Raw genomic sequence first — 25,780 nt, forward strand, 5'->3', positions numbered from 1 at the left:
CCTGTGTACACTACTGAAATCCTTTATCTGGCCAAATGAAACAAACTGTTAAAATGCCACCAGGCTGGGCCATCCAAATGGTCCTGTGATGGTGGTTGGCTGAAGGAGAATATTATTAGCTAATGCTGAATTTTGTATCCGATTGCTGCCTTACCAGGCTCGGACTGGCCTATAGGGCAATAGGCCCATGGCCGAAACAAAAACACAAAATGCTGGTGTAGACACTTTTGTTGGTCAAAGTGGGCCACTCTTTTGGCCAATATGGACCAGTTTGATGAGTTAATTCACTCTGCTGCTAGTAGTTTTGACCAGTGTTGCTGAATAAATATTCTTTAAATTGCACAATTTGCATCACACATTATCAAAAAAACTCCCCCTTGGGTACTTTCAAACAGTGTCACAAAAGGAATCAATTGCCATTTGCAACTGTGGGCCACTTTTTAATTGGTGGCAGAGGCAATTGTATGACCCAGTCTGACCCTGCGCCTTACTAGCATCTTATTCAGTCCTAAATGTTCTGCTGAGATTTTCCCTGTTTCCTTACAGCTGACAAATCTATGAGTAATAAAGAATACCATAGTTTTCTTCCATACAGAGGAAAGTGAAAAAATGAAGGGTAGACGTTGACCGGAAAGCTACCTGCACCTAAAACCTTTACACCGACAAGTGCCGTCATAGTTTCTCACCAGCAGCCCAACTGGCCACACTCCTGTTAGCTTTCCACTCGAAGCAGGTTCCATTGCATGCCTGTTTCAGAGAACTATAGCAGATTGCAATGCACTAGTCAGGGAGCATTATTTGACCTTCCAGGGAACACTAGTGTTGGAGAGCAGAAATCACAAATGCCCCCTCTAGAATGACAGGTAAGCAGGAGGATGTAATGTCCTGCCTGGCTGCTTCTCTCCAATCCCCACACATGCCTGTCCTTTGAAGCAGTGTTCCTGCGACCTGGTGCTCTGCAAATCTACCGAATGAAGTAAAAATAAAATAAACCCTGCACACCTGAAATCGGCTATATCCCTATGCCCAGCTACAAGAACTGCTGCTGTGGGCCTAAACTGTAGCGAGCATATCATATCAGTAGGATAATATGCATGGAGTCTACCTTGTTGAACGCCCTTCCACAATCTTTGTGTCCCAGTGCACTTATCAGCAAGAAGAGCATAGCATAGACTTCGACACAGGAAAAGGATCTCCCTCAAGCGTTGTGTCCTAGTTTCAGGACTAACCTCCTGTCCCAGCTGCCACATAACTAGATCACCATACACACTATTGGTTCACACTCTCCTTTAAGCTGATATCTCTTATGCGCATCAGAACTGTTAGGGTTATCATTGGTGAAGATTTCCAATGTTTAAGATGGTTTCTGGCATGTCACACTGTAGTCGATGCTCAACACTCTTAGCATGTCTGGGAACTGTTGCTAAGGCACCATCTAAACCCACAGCACTTCCACACACTGTGGCATGTTCTAGAGATTGGAGGCAGGGAGTGAAGCCCTGATTGCTTGTAGATCCTTTGCTACCAAACTGTCTGCCCACACCCTCCCCTGTTGGCTCAAGAAATACCATATCAATAATAATAATCATATTGATTCAATACAAATCAATTTCCCCAAGTTGTCTGAGCTGACACTTGAAGTAATTGCAACAGGCCCCAGTATGACTTTTAACTTTTAGGCAATACAAACACGTGCATTTTGACATTAGATGGTCACCAGAGACTCCCCAGAGACCTACTCTGGGTATTTTACCATATGCTCTCTATGTGAATGGCATTTAAGGGGGTTCAAATATTATTTTCTGTGGACCACTAGTCAAATATTAGCTGGCACATCATGCAGCCGATCACACAAACATCAAAAAGTAACACACACTCAATGTCAATGCTTGATTGCCAACACCAAGCCACAGTTGCATATAACTGATGCATTGCCCCCAGCAAACTAAAAATGTTCATGTCAGAACTGTTGATTTGGGTGGGATTGATAAGGCTTATGGAGAGTGTACAACTGGATGGCATCAGTTGGAGGTGGTAGTTGAAACTTAGCTGATGAAGAACATTGAACAAAGCCATGCAGGTACATATTAGGTGCAGTCACTAAGCTCCAACAGAGGAATATCTAGGTATGGCAGAGGGAAACCAAGATTGGTGTTGACGAGAGTCCATCTTCAGTATAGGTATTAGACTACGTAACAACAGGAAAGAGTTCCCACACAAGATATTCTGGTACTGTATCATCAACATGGAGACAGATAGCAACAGCAGAGCTTACAACAGTCCTGTATACAGAAAGCCAGATAGGGAAAGGACACAGCTGTCAACAATCACAGACAAACAGGAAAAGGTTAGAAAAAGAGGAGAGGGTCTTTTAGAGGAAATCCATCTTTCTACGTTGTTAGTTGATGACCAAGAAGTTGATCAGTCTAAATTGAGGTAAATTGAGAGAAGGTTGACAAGTATGACTACAGTGAGATGAATTCATTATAGGGTAGGTGATGTTTCCAAATTAATTTCATGGAAGTTATTTTAAGAACATTCACTACTTTTCACTTGATTAACGTTGGGTAATGTAATGGGAGAATTAGGTAATGGGATCATTAAGTGTGAAAAGGTCGTATCATCTGATTTTTGGAACGATTTAATTTTGTTATGAACTATGAGTTTGTAGAATATGGGTTTGTATAAAGTGGAGTTGAATAGTAGAGACACTAATTACAGTGGTGCTTGGTGCTAAGATGGCCCAAATGCATTCAGGACAAAATACTTTATATTTAAATAGCTGTGTAGAATTGACGTGGTGAATAGGTACATTTGCAATAAGACGCATTGAGCTGGTGAGTTGATTTTAGGGATAGAAGATGATGTGGTTTGAGAGTTCGGTAAGGTGTCACGAATTGCGGTGGTAGGGAGAGGGGTTATACGTACCCCACTGTTTCCAATGACCTTTGGTAGTAGGGTTGTTTGAGCTGACACAGCACCATTGTACAGTGTGTTGATTGATACATTGTCAGCTGATGGAACTAGAAGGTAAAAATGTTATTATTGTAAAGAGTGTGGTATTGGAAATGGTTAAGGGCAGTGGATAGGTTGAATTTATTCGTAAGGGGTTGGTTGTATTATAAGGGAATAGGGTTCAGTGGGGGCAAAAAAGTGTGAGTTTAAGGACAATGTGATGCTGAAAACCCCATAGGGTGGAGGGTGAGAATAAGTGAAGCGGTGTAACATTAAGGAAAAATAAGGGAAACGTTTACAGTCTTGGAGGAATGTTGAGGATTGATGACACAGAGGTAGGTGGTAGTGGAATGATGATGCTAAAATAATGTGCAGAGTATGTGTAGTAGAGGAAGGGGAGAACAAGGAGAAGCGTGTCAAAGAAGTTGAGTAGAAGGGGTCAAGAAAGATGGAGGGTGAAACATAGAAGGTAGACAGAGACTGCAAGTGATGGATGTAAACTGAGTTTGAGAGTAGGGTTACAGATCCTGAAGAAGATGGTTGGTAATTGCTGTAGAAATTGCTTCAATATAAGGGATATTGTGGTGACAATTGGGTGTGATTAGTGTTGGTGGGGAATGATGGTAAAGAAAGTAAGTACTACTGAGTGTAAGGATAATATTAATGGAAAAAGAGTGTGGGGCAAGGAATGTAGGGATGGGAGGAGGATTTAGTCTAAGATCTCTTGTTCCTTGGCCCACAACCAAATGTCATGGAGTTCTCTAGTCTCCCTGATGCTAGCAAGAGAGCAAGCATGCTCTCTGCCCCACTTAAGCCATTGCGCTTCACACTAAGTTATAGTATTTCGGGGTTCAGTAAAAGTGAAGCATTCAGTAGTGCAAAGAGATGGATTGACCGCGGGTGGCTCAAAAAAGGAATATTGTAAATCCCACAGAAAAGTGAGTGAGCTGAGTAAAATTAGGTAGGGTAGTTATTTGATAATCAAGTATTGAAATGCACTCTTACTCAGAGATTACCTAAAAAAGCAAATGTTATCTAATATAACAGTAGTGAAAGATAGGTTCTAAGGGTAGGCGTGTCTGGAGTTAGGGTTTATTACCCATGAGATAACTGTGGTCGGAAGCCTTCAAGAGAGGTCCAGCATTGCTTTCAGCTGAACTTGGACAGAAGTTCCAAATCTGCATCCACTGGGCTCTGCAAAACCTTTTGTAGGAGTCCTGTCATATGGAGAACCATTTTGGGTAAACCTGACTGTTCCAATATTAAACAATAATTTCACTAGTAAATTCTGTGGTCCTATACTCTTTGTTTTACTCAACATGATCAGAGGAGCAATGCTATGTTGGCTGTTACCCATCACCCTTTCTCAGCCTCTTGGTTCCTTCTGAAGCACACATCATCCTACAAACGCACTCCAACATAGATAGGTATCAAGAACAAAATAGTGGTTGGAATCAATCACCAGAAGCTGGTAATGTCTTCAGAAATTTTCCAAAGCATAAAATCACAAGGGGCAGTTTAGAAGAGAGTGAAAGGTAGGTTACCTGGTTGGCATCTGCATATAAGAGCCTTTTTTGATCTTGGCTCAGTGTGTCAGGAGAGACACAGGAAACCCATCGCTCAGGCCACAGTAGAACAAACAGTGTACCAGACACACACATACTCAACCATGTTCCACAGTGATTGCTGATCAGCATTCCACATACCATTCTGAGAGGGCTCAAGGCATCTATGTGCTTTACTTAGAGTGCATCAGTCTCCACATACCAAGGTTAGGGACCAGGTGCACCCTGTAAGCTGGAGGCATGTGATTCAGAGTTTAGGAATCCCATGAAGGATTGCAGAATGTGGGCTCTGAGGTATTCCTGGGGCCACTCTAGGCACACAGAGCATGTTGATTTTACACAGCCTTGAGGCATTCCTTGTGGAGGACCTACTTACCCGTACACAACTCGGAGGAGAATTGGAGAAAGATCCGGGAGACAACATAGAAAAAAAGCAACCAACATTTTACAAGTCTCAAAAGTGAGCCAGGGGTACATGGAGGTCAGAGAAAGGGGGCATGATAAGAAGGTGGAGGGTTACATTGTGAAGATGGAGGTTGAGGGCTAGGGACCTAAACGTCAAAAAGGGCTGTTTTAGGGTGTGGTTGAGGATAAGGAATCTACCTTGATGCTAAGGGCAGACGGTGTAAAGCCAAGGTGAGTGATGTGGTTGCATTGGGAGACTGGGTATACGAGTTGGGAAAGAGGCATTGAGAGTTAGGAGTATCAGAGTAGGAGACAGAGGATGGAAATTGGGAATACAAGTTTAAAATAGACCATTGTGTGTAGAGAGTATTGTGATAGGGAATAATCAATTAAGCAGTAAACATACTGATTAACAGAAAGTTGCAGAAAAGGAGACTGAAGAAACAGAGAGTAGACAGAGGGACAATGGCGGCAAGGAAGGGTAAGGCAAGATCAATGGTAATGAACGGCAAGAGGACTCTGAAGATATGGGGAACAGGCTTTGATTGGCGGTTATGAATGTATTACTAGTGTACCGTGTGATGCACCACAGTACACTGTTACCAGATGAATGGAATGGATGCCCCTTTACGAATCTGGTAGCAGAACTTGATGCTGAGATATGCCTTCATGCTTTCTGGCACCGACACTCATGTGACCGTTGTTTTTTCCAATTGCGCTGCTCTCCGACAACGGCAGATGATAGTAAGTACAGCAGCTCCTTGTCTGTCTGTCTGTCTGTCTGCTGTGTCCTGACTCCAGTCAGCCGGTTTATGTTATGTGTAGCTACACTCCAAGCCTGTGCCCCTCTCGCTCCTTCCCCGCCAACCCATCTCCTCGCTCTGTCCTGCTCTCCAGCTGAGCTGCTTGGTGCCAGCTTATCAAAGTCTATGTGAAAAATACATCTTCTGTGCCCAAATCTTTCTTTATTTAGTTACTGGCAAAATAGCCCCTTGTTTTCTCTTTATTCCGATTGTTTTTAATATAATTTCCGTCTCCCCAAGCTCTGCATGGTTCCAACTTTCTTTGGGGCAGTGGAGGTGGAAGGAGGGCCCTTTCAAATTCACAGTGCCACGCTAGCCACCTTTGCCTGCAGTGACCCCCTAGCTGCCATTGCTGCTTGGAGAAATGTGCCTTTCCCTGTGACTTCAAGCGCAAGATCCTTGGCTCTGCTCACCGTCTGTCGCAGCCATGTTCACTGTTCTGTTTCGCGACTCCCTCTGCCGTTTGTAATGTTGTCGCTTCTCCAATTCACATTCACCGTGTAGGCCCTCTGCATGTTCAGAGTGCTTTCGTGGCCATTAATGCTTTCAATCAGACCCATGAAACCAGAGCCCACTTACTCCTCCGTCGGCACTCACCACTCATATCCTTTGCATCCTGAACTCAAAGACCGGCTGCATGAGTAGAGTAAATGGGTGGGAGTGAGCTGTGTCTAGGAGTTGCCACTCACTGGTGTGTCGAGGTGAAGGCTGCAGCACTGTGAACAAGAACAGTTTATGGTCTTTCCATCGAATGCCTTGCATCTAAAAAATTAGCATCTAATGCATTTTTTGTCTTATTTTTTTATTGGGGGGTACCCCACAACCCCTGTTTTTTACCCTTTATAATGCAGCTAAACATAAATTAACCCTTTACCCCGAAAAATATACATTAGATGCAAATTTTTTAGATGGAAAAAATTAGATGGAATGGCATTAGATGCGATGGCATTAGATGTAAAGACCAGATACCAACAAGAACACGCCTAAATTACTTATTGAAAGTAAGGTGGTTTTCCCACCCTCTGCTACGTTGCTGTACCCGCAACAACACTCCGCTCACACACCCAGACATAGAAGCACGCACACAAACAGACAGACACACACGCTGCAAACATACTCATGCAAACTCCTCAACAACAACATAACTGCCTATCACACAACTGCCCTTACAGGTGTGCACACTCACAAATATGCACACCTGTAAACTTAACCACTCTCGAGGCCACATAAACAGTGCATACATGCACACCTCACTCTGCTTTAACACAAACTGAGGCCTACGTCGAGTACTAACCCTGTTTTGGACCATTGATCAACTTTGCTGTGTTTCTGCAGGGGACGCTCCTGAGAAAGCACGGCAAGGGATTAGAAAAGGTAATTTATGCGCCTGAGAGTATGTACTTTGTTGCAGAGTGCAAAATCCTATCACCCTAACTGGGGCAGGGAGGTTAAGCAGTTAATGGAGAAAAGGCAGTAGTACCACATGGAGTGTGAGTGAGGGAGCACTTTTTTGTAGGAGTACTGTACATGTTAATAAGCACAGTTGGTGGATGCCTGTCTTGGGTAAAAAGCAGCATTTTTCGGGGGGATTGTTAGGGACATGAGCACCAGTTTCGGGGACAGGCCGCACTGTTTAAGCAATGGGCGTATTAGGCAAAGCAGCCATTTTACAATGGATTCTGAGAATAAGCATTGCTGGTATTTAGAACAGTGTGAGGGAATTTATTGACTTTGTTTTATATGATGACAACATTCCTCACATTCAGATGGTTTAAGAAAGGCAGATTTTTAAAAGGCATACGTCTCAGGGAAAACCGCTTTGTGGTGGGGTTTAAAGAAGAAAGCCGCAAATTTGTGGATGGAAACAGCATTTTGTTTGTGTGGTGTTTGTGAGTGTGTAAGGAAGAGTTATCAGTCAGTCAAAATACTTTTATTCGGTATAAACCTTCAAGTTAACAAAAGCAAAAATGTCAATAAAATGGAAACAAGGAATAAGAACAATACAGAGCAATATAATTCTGAACACTCCATAGTAAAAATTATATAAGCATTAAAAGAAAATAAAAATACAAGGAGAGCGATGCTCGCTATCTTCAAAGATAAAACTACAAAAACCAGAAGAATAAAATAGCTAATTCAGTGCCTTCTTTCTTAGCAGCCAAGCCCTATAACTGGATCAAGCAGTTGCAAATGTCACATGAGGAGACAAACATTGTGTTAAAAATACCATAGCAGAATTTAAGGTACGAATCCCAACATCCCTTAAAATCGGTTTTAAGTATGTGCGATTCAACCTCAGAGTCTTTTCACAGGAAAAAGTGTAGTACGGTTTCAGTGTCTGTCCCACACATTGGGCAAATATCAGACACAGCATCGCTCCACGAGTATGCAAAAGAAGCAGCTGGAAGAATACTCAATCTCAGGCGCATAACAGCGGCGAAATTACATCTAAATATTGCTTCCAAGAAGGCTCACTATTGAGGGCAAGATAGGCACTACCCAGTCTGTACTTGGTGGCATCTGCCAAACGTTGTTTCTGTGCTCTCAGCTTTGCGGTCATTTTTAGTTTACTCAAGGCTATACGACTACTGCCCCTGAGATTAGCCCACAACTCACCTGCACCCAAAACATATAACGTATTCTTAATGTGAGCAAACCATTTAAGACTTTTCCCTCCGTCCAAAGACATGAGATGTGACAACACATCCCTACACTTTTCCAGGCCTGGTTGGTGCCAAACTCTTATAAAAAAAAAAGCGGAACCAAACATAGCCTGTGCACCCATAGGGATGGTGCCATCCTCCAAATGTGTGGATGCTGAAGGAGCACTCATGGAAAGCAGCAATAGTTACTTTAAACAATTATTTTCTTTAGTATTCAGACCTTTGCATGCCCCCAAACTCCAACCCATACAGAACAGCTGGTAATCCCTGCTTACTGTATGGGTCCTGGCCGGGGACAGAGCACCGCTTGCATAGCTAAGAAAAGAAAGCTGAATAGCCCCACTTAACAATTCCAGATTAATCACTGCCTTATCAATCTGTGGCACCCAACCAGGATATTGCTGAATCCCTACGCCAAGGTAATCAACATTATCCACCTGCTCAATTAAAAGACCTTCCGCTTTTAACCGGAACAATTTATGCTTAGGAAAGTGAGGACTGAATACCATCGACTTGGTTTTACCAACACTCAAATTAAGTCGTAACACATTGCATTTGGCCAGAAAAATAGATAGAGATTTCTGTAGACCCTGCATAGTAGATGATACGAAAACCATGCCGGATATTTACCAAAGACCAATTTTGTTCAGTCTTAGTACCCATTCATTAGTACAACAATAATCTTCTGAATGTAGATATTAAAAAGGAGTGGGGCCAAGACAAAGCCCTGTCTGACTCCCATAGACACTTCAAACTGAGTGGTCAGTTTACCACCTAACCCATATCAAATACATGCATTTGTTTTTTAATATAGCTGAATTAATTTAGAAATCAAATTGGTCGGAGCCCCACAAGTTAATACTATCTTCCACAGTGTCGCCCTTGAAACAGAATCAAATGTGGTTCTTAAATCCAAAAATACTACAGACAAATTACTTGTCCATAACACTGTGTAGTTTTAGATTAACAGAAAAAGCATTAAACACTGATCAAGCGTACCTCTATTCTTCTTGAACCCAGCCTGAAGATCACTGTTTATATTATTTTATCCACCCAATTGTGAAGATGGTTCAGCAGGATCTTACCAAATAACCTACCAGCAACATCTAAAAGAGAGATTGGTCGGTAATTTCAAGGAGTGTCCCTACCTCCTTTTTAATAAATCAGGGCAAACACTGCTTTTCCCCAAGAATCAGGGGTTGTCCCCAAGGCAAGAATAGCATCAAAAACTTTATACAAAACAGGAGCCCATACCGAAACCTCATTTTTAAACGAATCTAGTGGTATTAAATCTGGAACAGCATCCTTACCACTTTTCAAAGTACCCAAAGCAACTTCCACCTCTTTCAGAGTAATATACAAAGAATCAAGACCAGACACAATTGGTAAAACACAAGGAAATGAGAGAGGTGAAGTATCACAGTACAAGCCTGAGAAATGTAGCCTCCAAGATTCACAACTAATACAACATAGAAAGGACTGCTCTGTTCCAAAGAAGGGAGTTGTCCCCTGATTTGAAGGCATTATACAATGCCCCCCAACTCTCTGCAGTGAACTCTTACTTTTTGGAGGTTATCAAGCTGTTATAATTGGCTCTAAGGGTACGTAGCTTGATCCTACCTTTCGCATGCCCATGCAGAGAATATCCTTTTGCCCCTTCTTAGACCCTAGCATGCAGCAGCGCTGAAACGAGGGACACAGAGCCAAAGAGAACGGGATGCTTTCTTTATTATTACTTTCCCTTTCTGCTGTGAACACAGCAATAGTTCCTCTGAGCGTGCATGAGAATGTGCGAGCCCATTGACTGTGTTCAGTGTGACGAGGTTTCTCAGATTGTGTCTGTGTCGGACACAACATCTCCCCCTCTCAGGCAAAACAAAATCCCATTACTCACATTGACCTCACATTTTTTCAATTAGTCTCACAGGCCTTGTAATCCATCTCCTAGGTATCGGCGACATCTCCACAGGCTCTGTCACCACCACATCATCATTCTCAGACTTTTCTCAACGATCGTCCTAAACACTCTCCTCATCCTCAAGCTCCTTCTCTTCCTCTCAGTAGAACCTGAACTGTGACACATTTGTGTGATCACCCTGCCCGGAGATCGGGCTGTCACCATAGATCCCTTGATATGCGTGATGACTAAATGACCAGGATCAAATCTTGACTGACTTCCGTTCTTGCTTTCGACACACGAACTTTGTCCCCCAGGTTGCAGTGTTGACTTTGCGCCCCATTTTTAATCAGAATATCTTTTCATCTCAGATTTCCTTGCTGCGTCCTCGGCCTGTAGCGTTGTGATGTCAGTTTCCCAGAGCTGTACTCTGTGGGGCAAGCTCGTCTTCACCTTTCTTTGGAACACCTACTCTGATGGGCATCTTCCTATTGTTCCAAGTGGTGAGGTTCGGTAAACCCAGAGCATTCTGCACATCGCTTGGTTTTGCGACATCTGACTCAGCTCATTTTATTGCAGTACTTTCTTTAAGCCCCCCATGAATTTCTCGATCATTCCGCTAGCTTGCGCCCACGGCAGCATGATTTTCCGATGGCGCATGCCCATGTGGCTCATAAATCGAGTAAACTCCAGACTGATAAATGGAGGCTTATTGTCTGACTTCAGCGTCTCGGGAATGCCCCACACAGCGAATATAATCTTCAACTCTGGAATGGCAGTGCTGGCTGATGTAAACGAGATCATATCTACAAGAGAAAACCGAGGGAATTCGTCCATTAGCACCATCCAGTATTTTCCGCCACCAAATGGTAAAAAGAAAATCAACCGTGACATGGGTCCACGGAGCATCTGACAGTTCCGACATTCGGAGTGGTTCAGGATTGCTGGGCTTCAACGTGCACTGACATACAAGGCATTTCTTTACAGTGTTTTCTATCATTGAGTCTATCCCTGTGAACCACATGGTGTCTCTTATTTGTCGTTTGGTGGCCACCATGCCTCAATGCCCCTCGTGTGCCAGAACCACTACTTGCTGTCACAGGTCGGTGGGTATAATGATCCGCCTCCCGCGCCTCACAAGGCCTTCTGCCGTAACTGACAACTCAGCTTTCACCTGTCTGGAGGATTGCATTTCTTACTTCACAGTATTTTGATTTCCTGGAGTGTGTTCTAGCTCACTGTCTCTCCACCTTCCCCATGTGAAAAGCTCCTTCACCTTCTGCAGTATCCTATCAGTCATGGTGTGGTCTCTCACAATGCTCATTGTAAGCGGCTTTGGGGGTCCTTGCTGAACAAGGAAGTTGATGTATTCCTCGCCCATGGATGGGTCACAATCGTGTTTCACAAGTGTGTGTTGGGACATGAAATCCACCAGATTGTATTCCTTTCCCGGCTTATGAATAATGTTGAAGTTGAAGTCTTGCAGTCTTAGGCCCCATCTTTCAATCCTAGGAGGCATCTTACACTGAGGGTTTCCATAAATCGTGACTAATGCCTGGTGATCAGTCACTACTGTGAACGGTTTTTCCAATAGGAACATCTGAAAATGCTTGCACACCTAAACAACTGCCAGCCCCTCTTTTTCCGTCTATGAGTACTTTCTTTCGACATCTGTCAGACTTTTGGACGCATACACGACGATGGCCATTGGACTGTCTCTGCTGGGCTTGTGCTGCACCAGGATGGCTCTCAGACTTACGGGGCTTGCATCCACCGTCAGTTCAGTGCAAATAGGCCATGCACTCAGCAGATCCAATATATCTCTTGATCTGTGCGAATGCCTTTTTGCAGGATTGGTCCGACTGAAACTCGTTCCCTTGCTTGGCCAGTTCTCTTAGCGGTGCGCTGATGGTAGCAAAGTCGTTCAGGTATCTGCTGCAATAGCTGGCCATCCCCAGAAATGACCATACATTGCTCACATCTTGTGGGGGAAAAATGTTTTCAATCACATTTACTTTCCCCGGATCAGGACTCATCCCCTCTTGCGAAAACACATGTCTGAAAACTTGAGATTTCTTCTGTGAAATTGCACATTTATCAGTATTTATTGTAAGCCCAGCCTAAGATATGGCGGCTAAGCATACCTGATGCACTGCCAGATCATGTTGTTCAAGATTGACTCTGAAAACCGAAATATGGTTGCTGTAATTGAAACAATTCTTCATGGGTTGCAAAAGTGGCTATGTAGCGTGATTGTTCGTCTAGCTGTATCTGGTGGTACCCTTTGTATAGATCAAGTTTCCTGAACACCTTGGCTCCTTTTAGCATGCTAATCATGTCATCCAGGTGCATGCCAGGGTGTCTCTCTCGTTGAATTGCTTTGTTGGCCTGGGGCATGTCCATGCACAGGTGAATCTTTTCCAATTACCCTTGCTTTAGTATGGCCACCACGTTTGAGACTCGCGGGGTGGGACCACAAGCAGTTTCTATGATGTCCTCCCTTAAGAGGCACTGAATCTCTTTCTATACATGCGGTTGCAGATGAATGGGCATCCGCCGGGGTGTTGCGCCACTGGAGGTATTGATCCATCGATGTGAAGGGTCACTGGGTCTCAATTCAAGCACCCAATTCTGTTTAAATAGTTCTGGAAATCGTTGCATCACTGAGACTCCCTATGCATTGTTTACACTATGGCAGTGATCTTCATTTCAAGGGCCGTGGATCGGCCTAGCAAATTATTTCCCGGCACTTCTCCTCGAGGAACATGCAGCTCTGCCATAGCCTGTCTCCCTTTGTAGTTCAGTTACATAGAGAACTTTCCATGGTTCCGAACTGGTCTTCTGGCGGCCCACTGAAACGCCTTCAGTTCCAGCAGCTCCAACTCTGGCGGATGTGCCATCTTGCGAAATTCCGATATGCACATGACCTTCTTGCATAGGTTTCTCTCCTGGGTCCTTGAGCATGTGGGTTCTACTGCAGTCTAGTACCACCTCCTTGTGTCCTGTTTGGCGGCGCTTTGCATACTCTCGCCATATGATTTTCCCACCCTCAGTTGGTGCACTTCTGTCCAAAGGCAGGGCATTGTGTTCCTTTCTCTTGAGGAAAAAGCAGACCATACCTGTAGCACTTTCCGGCAGTACCATATCTTCTTGGTGGGGCGTTCCCACCGTTGTTGCTTCTCCCACTTTGACTGATGTAATACACTTGCTCTTTCACCTGTCCCTTGCTGGTCTCCATCTGCATAACTTGTGAGTCTGCTCTCGTTTCCGGCCGTGCTATTTGTAGAATGGTGGCAAGTGGCAAAGGGAAACAGTTCCCGGAGTAATTTCTTGCTAAGGGTGGACGATAAACACCCTACGATGATCCTTAGCCTGATGGCCTCATCATTTGAGAATTCATGAAAGTCACAGTGAGCCACCAACTTGCGCGATCAAGTTGCAAATGCATCCATGGACTCACCAGTCATTTGACAGGCTGTGTTGAAGGTGTATCTTTCATGGTCTTTGTTGCGGTGAGGGTCGAAGTATGTACATAGAGCCTCCTTGAGCCCCTCATACGTCTTGACTTCTTCAGGCAGGAATGTAGGGATGAGATCTTCAACATGGTCACCAACCAGGTTGATAAGTAATCTCCTGGCAAACTTGTCTGGAGCCTTTTCATCATAGGCTGCCATGTAGTTCTCAAATCTCTGTAGCCATCTCTCCCATCTCTGTCCCGTGGCTTGTTGATCACCCATATTAAAAGGGCCTGGTCGACGAAATGCAGCTGCACTTGGCCCTTCATCATCAGATGCCTCGCTTGTCCGCCTCTGGCTGTCTCGCTCTTCATTCGCTGACATCTATTGCAGTCAGACACCCCTCAGTTGTGCACGTTTGTTAACAGACCCCAGGGTGCTCGCCAGATGCTGTATTTCCTTTCCCTTTTTTTTCGGAGTGAGGAGGTGTAGAAATCCCATCCTCTTCGCCAGATTTCGCATCCCCATGCAGAGAATATTCTCATGCCCTTTCTTAGGCCCTAGCATGCAGCAGCACTGAAATGAGGGACACGGAGCAAAAGAGAACGGGATGCTTTCTTTATTAATACTATCCTTTTCAGCCGCGAACGTGGCAAAAGTCCCTCTGCGGATGCGCGAGCATGTGTGAGCGCCATTGGCTGTGTTCGACGTGACGGCACGCCAGGTTAACTGTGTTTGTGCCAGACACAACACTATTCACCCCTAAGCTGCTAGAGCTAACACAGTTTTCTATTTCTTTTTTTGCTGAACGGCGCTCACCATTGTACCAATCAGCCTGACCTACTCTTCCCTTCTTTATTACTTTAACAGGGGCAGTTACAAATAGGAGGATTTTAGCCTTCATCATTTCAAAGTCAGCCAACAATGCCATGTCAGTAATGTCTGCTTCAGATACGTTTTCCAAATTTGAAAGGATTGAATCATAAATACAAGGTTTTACTTTGCGGTCAGTTATATGGGACTATTTCAGAGTTTTGCAAGCATGGCCTTCTACCACTATCAGTTGACTGCTAGGGATGCCACAAACCTTAGATTGACATGTATTAAAGCTTGTGATGCAAACCAACAGGGGGAAACATCACTCTCCGTTCTCTGAAGCATCTCAAAGTCTCTAATTCTAATCCAACCCTTTGCCGAAAAAAAGATATAATCAATAAGAACTCCCATTATGTCCATTAAAGGTATTTTGCGCAGACTTAAATTGGAAAATCACCCATTGCAGGCCCTCAAATTTAAATTAAACACAATACAGGCAGATTCTACAGCTGAGCGGTACTTTCTAGCCGGGGGGCAGAATTCAGGGACGGAATGTCCCATGCTAAGTCTTGGTCATCCCATAACCGTGTTAGTTCCCTTAGGGGTTCCAGCTCAAGATTAAAATCCCAGGCCACAATTATATATTTTTCCTTTACAGATAACAGCACAAACATAGGGTTCACCAAAACTTGGAAGCGCGCCAAGCCATGTGAAATCCAGGGCCTGTTTTGAATATTAGAGAGGCAAAACATTTCCTCTTTACTAATCCAAATAAACATTTGGAGGTTATAACAGTCAGTTTGCACTACCTCAACCTTACAGTCTAAAGAAACATCTATCCAAATTAATAAACCTCCAGAGGGCCGCTCTTTAGGACCCTTAATTGCTGGCATATGGAAGGATTGAAATCCTTGAAACAAAACCGAATCAACTGGCCAGGTCTCCTATAATACAATGATATGAAACCTGCGAACAAAAGAACACCAGTCCTGAGCAACCAGCAATTTACAAATTCCCGCAATGTTCCATTAAAGGAGCTTCGTCAGCAGGGTCGTTCTTCCCTGTGCCCGTCAATCCACTGATTCCAAATCATTATTGTTCCCAACTTCCCATTAGGGGGGCTTTTGCTCCTCAGACTTGAGTCGATTGACCCTGGAGTGGATGCACAATGTGCCCTAGAGTCACCAGGCCTAACAGAAGCCAGGTAATGTTGGCTCCTTCACTTGGATAGCATCTATAGACAATACTCAGGAAACCTTTCGCAAAGGCATCTATTGAAAATACAGTCTGAATATAGTCAAAACCTGAATTGGGAATTGCACCCCGCAAATATCTCACAATATCATCCCTTCCAATTGAAAGGCAACCTTTTGTATGCTGAATCCAGTGAGAACATTTATTTTTCAAAGATTCAGAGGACTCATAAACTGCACTCATTAGCCTGGGAACATTCACCATGGAGACAGGGCAGCTCTGCTCACTACCCACTCCATTACAGAGTCTACTTGCTGATTTGAACCCCCTTGCCCTCCCCAGAGCTATTAGGTCAGGGCCAGACAGTCTCACAGCAGAGTGACCCACAGAATTAAAACCTTGCTCAACAGGTGGGCTTAAAGGGAGTGGTAAAGCAGACAATTGAGCCCCCGTGGTGTTGATAGGATTCACTCCAGGTTTCTGTGTTGACTAATTAGGGTAAGACCGTTTAATAACCTTGGTTCCTGGCATGCCACTGTAAGGAGGAGGCTCATGAACCCTAGAGGTCACAGAGGCTCCTGGTTCCATAAAAATGGGATTCAAAGATTGCACCTCTTCCTTGATCTCCTTGAATAGTCCAGTCAACTCACTCAGCCTGCATTAAGTTTTCTGAAGGGTCAACTCCTTTAAATCGGTAAACATTTCTTCAACTTTACCGGCTTTTCCACAGACCCAGCTGTCTCAACAGCGCAAGTCTCAGCCTTTCTCTTCTTCTTGAGGGTAATGACCTTCCATGTAGATGCAGCCAGATGAGCCTTTGATATGATATTATATGATATGATATGGCATGGCAGTTATAACGCGCCTATACACAAGTGTTTCAAGGCCTAACGAGGCAAGGGAGGAGGAACAGAGGGAAGACAGAGACAACGATTTTACTAGGCGAGGTGACATTGAGACCGCGCAAGTGCAGGGGAGGGGGGAGGGAAAGTGTGCAAGGGGAAACAGTAGGGGGCAGTGCAGAACATGGGAACAACAGTAAAAAAAAAAAAAAAAACCAATAAATAAAAAGTGCGGCCAGCTGGTGGCAAGTGCAAGGGTAAGTGCAAACATCAAGGGTCAAGTGCTGGTAGGGGACTGTAGGGATACAGAAACAGCCCCCGGTGCAAGGGTTGCCAGGGGGGCAGTGCAGATGTGCATCTGTGGAGAGGTCCTGGGCCCGACATCAGAGGGCAGCCAGGTGCCCAGTGCAGTTTGGGTTTCAGCCAGGAGTTCAGCAGGGGAGGGGAAGAGAGAAAGCAGAAGTAAAGAGGAAGGTGTTGAGGTGCTTCCGGAACCGCAGAGGGTTCTCCTCAAGTTTCAGAGAGGCAGGGAGGCTGTTCCAGAGGGAGGCCCCAGGCGAAGAAAGATCTACCACCAACTCATTGCTTGGAGAAGCGACTGACCCTGAGGGAGTTGGAGGCGGATGAGCGAAGTGCTCGAGACGGAAGATATTTACGAAGAGAGAGTTTAAGGTATTGAGGCCCCAGGCCCAAGAAGGCCTTGTGGACAATGCAGAAGGTTTTGAACTTAATCCTCGCAGCCGCAGGGATTTCAGTACTGGAGATATACGATCCCTGGGCTTGAGGCCAAGGACACGTCTTGCAGTCCTGGTTTGGATGAGTTGAAGAGGGCGGAGAGTAGAGGCAGGCAGATTTAGTAAGAGGCTATTGCAGTAGTCTAGCATAAAGAGTACCAGAGCTCTGGAGACAGTGAGCTTCTGGCGGAAGGAGAGGGAAGGAGAATACCTCTGAGGAGGCGCAGCTGGTAGTGTGACTTCTTATAGAGGTCAGAGATGTAAGGAGAGAAGAAGAGTGTGGAGTCGAAGATGACCCTGCAGTTTTTAGCCTCACAGGTGGGAGCAGGTGTGCCGATGAAGAGAATCTCAGTCTTAGTGGTATTAAGGCAGAGATCATTGGCGGCACACCACTCATGGATAGCAGACATACAGTCAGAAATGAGAGAAGGAGAAGAGGTGGCAGAAAGGAGCATGGAAATGAGCTGAGTGTCATCCGCATAGCACTGAAGGTTGGGGCAGAGAGCGGCAATACGTTGGGCAAGAAGTGCCAGGTATTGGTTGAACGGCCAGGGAGAGAGGTTAGATCCCTGGGGAACACCACAGGTAGAGAGAGAAATAGAGGAGAGGAACGACCCAAATTGGACCTGGGAAGGTCCATCAGACAGGAAAAAAGTCAGCCAAGCCAGGGCCTGAACAGTGATACCCAGGTTATCACGTAGACAGTTGAGCAGGATGGCATGGTTCACCATGTCAAAGGCAGAACAGAGAAGTAAGATGAGGACACAGGGGGGATTGGAATCGAGGTTGGAGAGCAGGTCTTCACAGATGTTCTGGAGAGCAGTTTCCGTGCTTCTGGCAGCTCTGAAGCCAGACTTATGGTCATGGAGACCACCAACAGATTCATTGTGAAGATTAAGATGGGAGATGGCCAGCTTTTACAGGAATTTGCCCAGAAAAGGAGAGATGGAGATCGGGCGATAGTTATCCGGGCAGGAGGGGACGGCTGAGGGTTTCTTAAGAAGAGAGTGCACAAGGGAGTGCTTCAGGGGGGAATGGAAGATGCAGAAGTCAGCCAGAGCAGGAGTCAGGGTGTCAATGTGGTCCTTGATGGTTTTGGAGGAACAGGGGAGAACCTGCTTTGACAAGACTTTCATAGATCGGACTTGTCTAGAAACCTCGCCTGGGGAGAACAGGGGAAAGGCAGAGAAGGAGGGAGGAGAGATGGCCAGAGGAAGAGCAGGCAGTAGAGGGGTCAGGGGGAGAGGAAGAGGAGAGAGGACAAGATATCCTGAGTTTCAGAGATAAAATGAGAAGCCAGGGCTTTGGGAGGGGACAGGAGAGGTAGAGACTGCAGCAGGATTGACCAGCTCCTTCAGACTTTAAAGAGTTAGGCCGAGTTGTTGGATGCCGCAGAGATGCAGGCTTGGATATGGGCTCTCTTCTTGGTGCGGACAGAGAGCCGGTATTGCCTTTGGTGCAGGCGGCAAGCCAGTTTGCGTTTAAGGGTGACGAGGTCTAAGTCGTACCAGGAGTTGCACTTGGCTTTGGGCTTTAAGCGGATCCTCATGACAGGGGCAAGAACATCAAGAGTATCAGAAATAGCAGAGTGGAGCATGGGAAGGGCTGTGTCAGGGTGTGAGTCAGCCAAAGGGGGAGGAGAGGGTGAGAAAGTGGCGGCGAAAGCCTCAAATGAAACATGCTTCATGGGTCAGATAACCGAGAAGGTAGGTGGCAGTGTTGGAGTTGGCTTGGCCTGAGGGGTAGAGATGGTGAGATGGGAGGAAAGGAGAAAGTGATCACTCCAGGAGAGAGGAGTGGTGAGAGGGATAGAAGCGGGAAGTTCTGAAGAGATAAGAACATCTAGAGTGTGCCCTGCAGACTGAGTCGGGCCAGAGGAGAGGATAGAGAGTGAGAAAGAGTTGCAGAGGTCGCAAAAGAGTCCAAGGAAGGACAGGAAGCATCCAGGTGAATGTTAAAGTCTCCAAGAAGGAGGAGTTGAGTGGTCGAGAGCAGGAGGGAGGAGGAGAGGTCCGCCCACTAAGAGAGGAAGGAGGAGATCTGACCAGGTGGCCGATAGATGGTAGTCACAGTAAGGGAATGGCCAGGAGAGAGAGCTTGCAGACGAGGCATTTGAAAGAGGAGTAGGCCTGCATGGGAATGACAGAGGCAGGAATCCACTCTGGGAAGATCAGGGCTACACCCCCTCTGGAACATTTGGATTTGGGCGCAGAGATTATCTTGTAGCCATCAGGGAGCAGAGTGTCAAAGCTTGCTAGCCCTGAACCATATCTCAGTGAGACTGAGGACATCGAGGTCAAGTTCTTCCAGTAGGTGTCAGATGTCAGAGGAGTGTTTTGACAGCTGAGCGAGAGTTGAGAGTGCCAATATGGAGAAGGTTGCCATCCTTCAAAGACTTCCGGGAAGGTGTACAAATCAGAGGTACGCCCTGCGGAGGTAAAGAAGAAGCCCGAGGGGGGGAAGAAGAGGAAGGAGGAGATAGCAAGGTAGCCAAGGAGGAGACAGTGGGGGGAGGCAAGGAAGCCGTGGAGGGAAGAGAGGGAACAACAGGAGAAGAAAGGAAATGGATCAGGCGTGGGACGCGTCTATCAAAGAGGAGAAGGTTGGCCTGAGGGCCTTGGACCAAGACGGTACCATTCAGGTAAAGATTAATGATGACCTTAGAGGAGTGGAAGGGGGCCAGGAGGGCCTCCCACCGGGTGCCACCATGAATGGAAGAAGAAGATAAAGGAGAAAGCACAGAGACCATATGAAGAGTCCATAGGTCTGGCGAGGGAACGACAAAAATGATGTCAGTCAGGGTTTGCCTGGAGGAAACCCTGGTATTAGTGCTGATAGGGAGGCCTGGGTTGGAGGCCAGGATGTCCTTTTTAAACTTCTTCCTACCAGATTTAGTGAGGAGAGCAGGATAGTCAATAGAGAAGCAAAAGATAGGGGAAACAGAGAGCACCATAGAGTAGGTAGGGAGAGGAGAGAAGAGAAGAAGAAAAAGTGGTTCAAGGGGGGAGGCGGGGAGACACTAGCGAAGGACACATGGAGGGGTGCAAGCAGACGAGACAAAGAGGGACGAAACAATAGTAGATAGATAACGGCAAACCCTCTGACAAACACACACTGAAAACAATTTGAAAAGGCAATAGAGGTAAGGTGCTTAACACTGGCAGCAGAGGCGCCCTCTGGGGTTAACTCCGCAGTTCCACCAACACAAAGTTCACTAATGCCAGCTTGGGAAAAAACAGAGCCCCCATCACCCGCGGATTCTGCCACAGCCAGACTTGACAAACACTCTTCTGTTGGATGGGTTTCAATAATACTAGGGCTACACGCACCCAATGCCAAGCCGTTAAAGTGGACTGGGATGGTGATATTTCTCCCTGCCTCTTGACCAGGGAGGTGAGCTGTCTCAAATAGGGCCAAACAATCCTAATTTGCGTGATTTTAAAGGCCCTTTTCACAATAGCTTGCAGAGATTCTAAAAAAAAATAAGATCAACCTCAAATGACTGTAGAACACAATAGGAGTTGGAACTTCGAACTGTGACTAGATCTTTAGACATCTGAATTGAGCCCCCCTTGGGACCCTTAGAGTTCGCATTGCCCAAACCATCAATGTCTATCAGTATGCCCTTAATTTCCTAAGTATTTACCTCCTTTATAAGTTCAAACACCTTAGAGATCAAATTTTGGCTCCCACCCGAGGGAGCGCCCCATCAGCTTTCCTTTTGTCCATAGTTATCCATAGTAGACTTGAAGAGAGTTGTACACTGCACACTGCACAAACTGGGAAAACTCCCCTCACCTGCTTGCCTCGTCTCGCATTAACAGTAACAGAGCATTGGTACCTGTGGCAGAAGTAATATCCTCTAATGTCATCTAATGTGGGCCAAAGGTAAGGGAATGCTGCACAAACAGCGGGGCGCTAACGCCTGCACCCTCTGCTCCCCACGGGTGTTTTTAACTGCTCTGAGTAATCAGGTGTGCAAGGGGGTGGGGCCCAAATACCAGCAACAGGAAAGAAAGGAAATACTCAGGCGGGCCGACACCCGCGCCCCTTGCTCCCCCCGGGCTTTGCCCTGGTGGGAGAGCCGCTGGTTTTTAACTGCTGTGAGTAATCAGGTGTGCAGAGAGCTGGGCCCAAATGCAGGCAGCGGGAAAGAAAGCAAATTCTGAAGCGCGTCGACACCAGCGCCCTTTGCTCCTCATGGGGTTCGCCCTCACGGGTGAGCCGCTGGTGTTTAACTGCTCTGAGGAAGAGTTGTACTGTGTGAACAATCTATGAGGGGAGAGCAACACAAAGAAGACGTTTTGACAAGCTAGGACCCCTATGGGCTGGGTGCTTTAGAGGGAACTCCCTTAACCCCTTAAGTGCCGGGGACAAGTATGCTCGTCCTATTTGCATAGAAATGCATATAGCCAAGCATTTATTAAAGGATGGGAAGGTAGGGGAAATGGCCATGTAAGTGATGTGAGAGGAGGAAAGCAGCGCATTGGAAGGGTATCAAAGGGAATTCACTCTCTCATGACGGCATGCAAAGGAAAAGAATCAAATGTGAGCAGATAGTAGCAGGGTATGAGTTTGAAAGGTAGTTTTGTGGTAAAGCTCCATGAAGCATGAGAGAAGTTTGAAGGATAAGATAAGATGCAGTGGCAGATCCCACTTCAGAATGTGTTGCTAGAGGGGTATGGCTGGTCATGTTTAATATTCAGTAAGGGAAAGTACTTGGCCCCCTCTAAGAAAAGGCAAAATGTGATATGAATAAAAAAAACAGTGCATTTGATCCATGCCATGCCACAAATCCCTTCTGGCAGATATGTGAAAGGACTTCAGAAGATTGGGTAGGTGTAGACCGTCCCGTAGCTCTAGAGAGATCTAAAAGGGCAAGTAATTATATATGTTCAGCCCTGCTCAATCCCAAGACTCCTACAAATGAAGCGGACCTCCACGAGATCATTCAGACTGGGTGCTCACTTCTCAATAGGAAATTCAAGTCACGGACCAAGCAGCACCAGTCCTGAGTAATCACCCGTTCCTGAACAGCAGCTGTGGCAACCAGTGAGACTTATGTAGGAAGCTGCAAGGCTGGAGAACCCCAAAGTTAAAGACCACCTGCTGCTGCGCATCTCACATGACAGGGTGGTGATTTCCAGATAGAGGTAGACGGAGAACCATTGCTGCTCATCACACCCGCATGAGGGACAGATCATTGGTACAAATATTTGGACCCAACTACATACAGAAAGTGGAACCCAGAGAAGAGCCATGGCGGCCTCTCACTGTAAATCAGAAATATCACTTATGATTGGATACAATGGTATCATGGAGACCTGTATCCAACAGTCTTCTTTCCCTTCCACTGGAACTAAGGACAAAGAAAGAATGGGAATCCTAGTCAAAATAAGGACCAGAGAACTTTCATTGTTTGCTTGGAGGGAAAGCTCTGCATTCACCATTGAAGCAACATAAGGTGCAGCTTATCCTGGATGGAAACTGCAGCTGCCCTCCGACATGAAAGCATAGAGCACTCATAGCATAGCCAGGACATGTCATCCTGGATGGATACTAATGCACTCTCCGTGCCACTGCCAGGTCTAAAGCCAGTCTGTGCAGAGTTGAAGACATTAGTGGATTCCAAGAAGGAAGACAGTAAAGGTGCAACCCGCAATTCCAATAGTTTAGAGAGAAAGGGAGGCAGAGAGATAGGACGAAAGTTGGATCTAGTGATGGCTTCTTAAGGAGAGGAACAACCCTGGCAGATTTCAGCTCAGGTGGCACAGTACCTGATTGACAGGAGTCAGATACAGCCGTAGTTAAGGCTTCGAAGAGGTCTGGTGTGATTTTTTTCAAAATGTCCAATGGGATAGCATAAAACGGAGAGGAAGATTTAATCTTAAGAATGGCTGCTAGTACTTCACCTTCGGTAAAGAGAGGAAAGGTGGACCATTTAGCAATATTTTCTGAAAATATAACAGCGGGTGTCCTACTCACAATCGCAGAAGGCGTGGCTAATGATTTGGCAATATTGGTCCGAATATCATCGATTTTAGTAAGAAAAAAATGAGAGAGACCATCACATAATTCTTGAGTAGGTTTGACCCTAGCAGTGAGACAGTCCGAGGATGCCAGTGTTTTTACAATAGAAAACAATGTTTTTGGCTGACATAGGGCTGTTTTGATCTTATGAGAAAAGAAACCTGCTTTAGCGGTTTTGATGTCTACCAAATAGAGAGACAGGATTTATAAGATTCTCTAAGTTGAAGGTCGTACATTTTACGCCATTTGCGTTCGGACTGTCTCAGTTTCAGACGAGCTGCTTTGAGTTGGTCTGAAAACCATGGCTGTGAAGGCAATCTGTGGCATTGTACCAGTTTCAAGGGGGCGAGATTGTCAGCTGAATCTTGGAATACCTGTAACATCAATGACAAAGATAAAGGTGCTGAAGAATTGCATTTAGAAGTTATCGATGTGCTTAGGTCTTTAGTATTAACTGAGCGCCATGAGGGTAACAGCACCTTAGGTGCCGGGGTCTTAGTAGGTGGGTTAAAGGACTTGAATATACAAGTTATCAAGAAGTAATCTGACCAGACCACTGGTTCAATGGCACTAAGGCCCAACAGAGAATCTTTAAAAAAGATCAAATCAATAGTGTTGCCCAGAATATGTGTAGGGCCTTGGGCTAGTTGGTGTAGCTCAAGGTCGGATATAGTGTTGAACAATGAGTTTGTCTCAGCAGTTCTGGGAGAATTAAAATGTAGATTAAGTTCTCCTAGCACTATAAGGTTAGTGTGACACATATGCATATCACCTAGTAGATCTAAGAAAGGTTCCCCAAGTCCTCCCGAGGAACCTGGAGGTCGGTAAATAAGGAGAAAATGGCAGAGACATGTAGGTGAAATAGGAGTGCTTCCATATTGAGCCTGTGGGAGCAGGGAAGTTTGGTAATCTCATATTCAGCGTGAAATATAACTGCGACCCCAGCCCCACGCTGTGGGAGGAGGTGGTCAAGATGAATGATACGATATTCTGCAGGGATGGCTTGGACCAATGCTGGCAAGGAGCTAGGTAGAAGCCAGGTTTCAGTGAGGCAGAGTAGTGCTGGCTTCCTGCTCATCAGCAGGTCAGATATTTCAGAGTGTGAGCTGATCCACCTCTAGGCCAGCTGTAGCCTTCCTAAAAATGGTACTTTGTGTTAGCCTGATCATGAGGTATCAGTTCCACATAGAAGTGGATAGGGGTTCTTGGCATTACCAGAAAAGCACAAAATTCCTAACTTCTAGAGTGTGTGTATGGGGAATGGGGGCCATAAAACATGTCATGGAACCAATATTGACAGATGGAAATGTGTAATGTCTTTGAGCAATGGTCTCCCTTCTGGACTGGTACCTGTTTTTATCTGCACCTCTGATATTTGTATGTACCTTGACCATCCTGGGCAGACAAAACACAGATTATTTTTGATGTGATGTCCGTGCCTCTACATAAATCCCCACTAGCGTCGACCCTTGGGGTCACTATCCAGAGCAAAGAACATTTAAGAGAAAAATGGTTGGAATTCCCAATAATCTCCTCTTCTTGTCTCATATAAAAAAAGAAAAGCCATGGTCCTGACAGGGGAGCTGTCTGATCGTGCTTGGTAGGGTCTGCCCATAGTACCACTTGCCTACCAAGTTATAGAACTAGGAAAGGAATTAGTGCCTAGAGACCCACAGGAGTAAAGTGTGATTTAACAATGTCTCCATTTATTCACCAAGAGGAACCTTATACCTGTCCTTATGACTATGCCTGTAAGAGCGAGCATCTTTACCATAAATCAGTGCCAGGAGAACTCCCCATGTGCATGCAGACTCTGTAGTTGTATAGTGTCCTGACTCGCTTTCTGCTCCCTCTCACGGATATCCATGGCAACAACAACATGCAGCACAGATTCCTCAACAAACTGATGGCTCAACTGGAAGTAGCTGGAAGCCAATTTCGTACATGTTGACTTCATACCCATATGACCAAAAAACGCAAACAATATTTGCAATCATCAAATAAGAAAGACACATAAGAGTGATGATGGCAAATGTTTCCCAAGAGGCTGCCCCCCTGACATAATACCAACAGTCATACCAAGACCAGCGGTCCTCAATGCTCCTCCAGTCTTGCCCTCTCGGGTGCACTGCACACTTCATAGACGGCCCTTTCTCCCAGCTTGCATGTCTCCTCAGTCTGTGGTCCCTCGCCTTGCCTAAAGAAGGAGGTAAGGGGGCTTATTGCCACTCATGCTGTGGGAGCGAAGAGAAACTACCAGGACCCACTCAACCTAGGCCAACAGGGGCTCAAAGTGAACCCTTTGAATGTTCACCTGCACTCAACATTGACACAAGTCCAGCCTGGGGGTAACTTCCAGAGGCTGCTAGGGAACTCGTCCCAGGAGGATCTCCCACCAAAACCGCAACAGAAGAAGCTACC

The 25,780-nt window shown here is 45.7% G+C and overlaps 1 protein-coding gene across 7 annotated transcripts in view; it reads left to right on the plus strand.

Annotated features, from left to right (window-relative positions):
• The window catches only part of UNC13A (unc-13 homolog A), a 541,202-nt gene that overhangs the window by 449,592 nt on the left and 65,830 nt on the right, over window positions 1-25,780 (plus strand). Inside the window, exons 35-36 of one of the 7 annotated variants that reach the window (XM_069649472.1) lie at window positions 5,664-5,669; window positions 7,064-7,102. The exons of the other annotated variants lie outside the window; for them this stretch is intronic. Coding sequence (XP_069505573.1) covers window positions 5,664-5,669; window positions 7,064-7,102 — 45 coding nt within the window. The remainder of the gene's footprint in view (window positions 1-5,663; window positions 5,670-7,063; window positions 7,103-25,780) is intronic. 7 annotated transcript variants of the gene reach the window in all.

This window comes from Ambystoma mexicanum, chromosome 1p (genome assembly GCF_040938575.1).
Source record: "Ambystoma mexicanum isolate Mex_15411 chromosome 1p, UKY_AmexF1_1, whole genome shotgun sequence".
NCBI lineage: Eukaryota > Metazoa > Chordata > Amphibia > Caudata > Ambystomatidae > Ambystoma > Ambystoma mexicanum.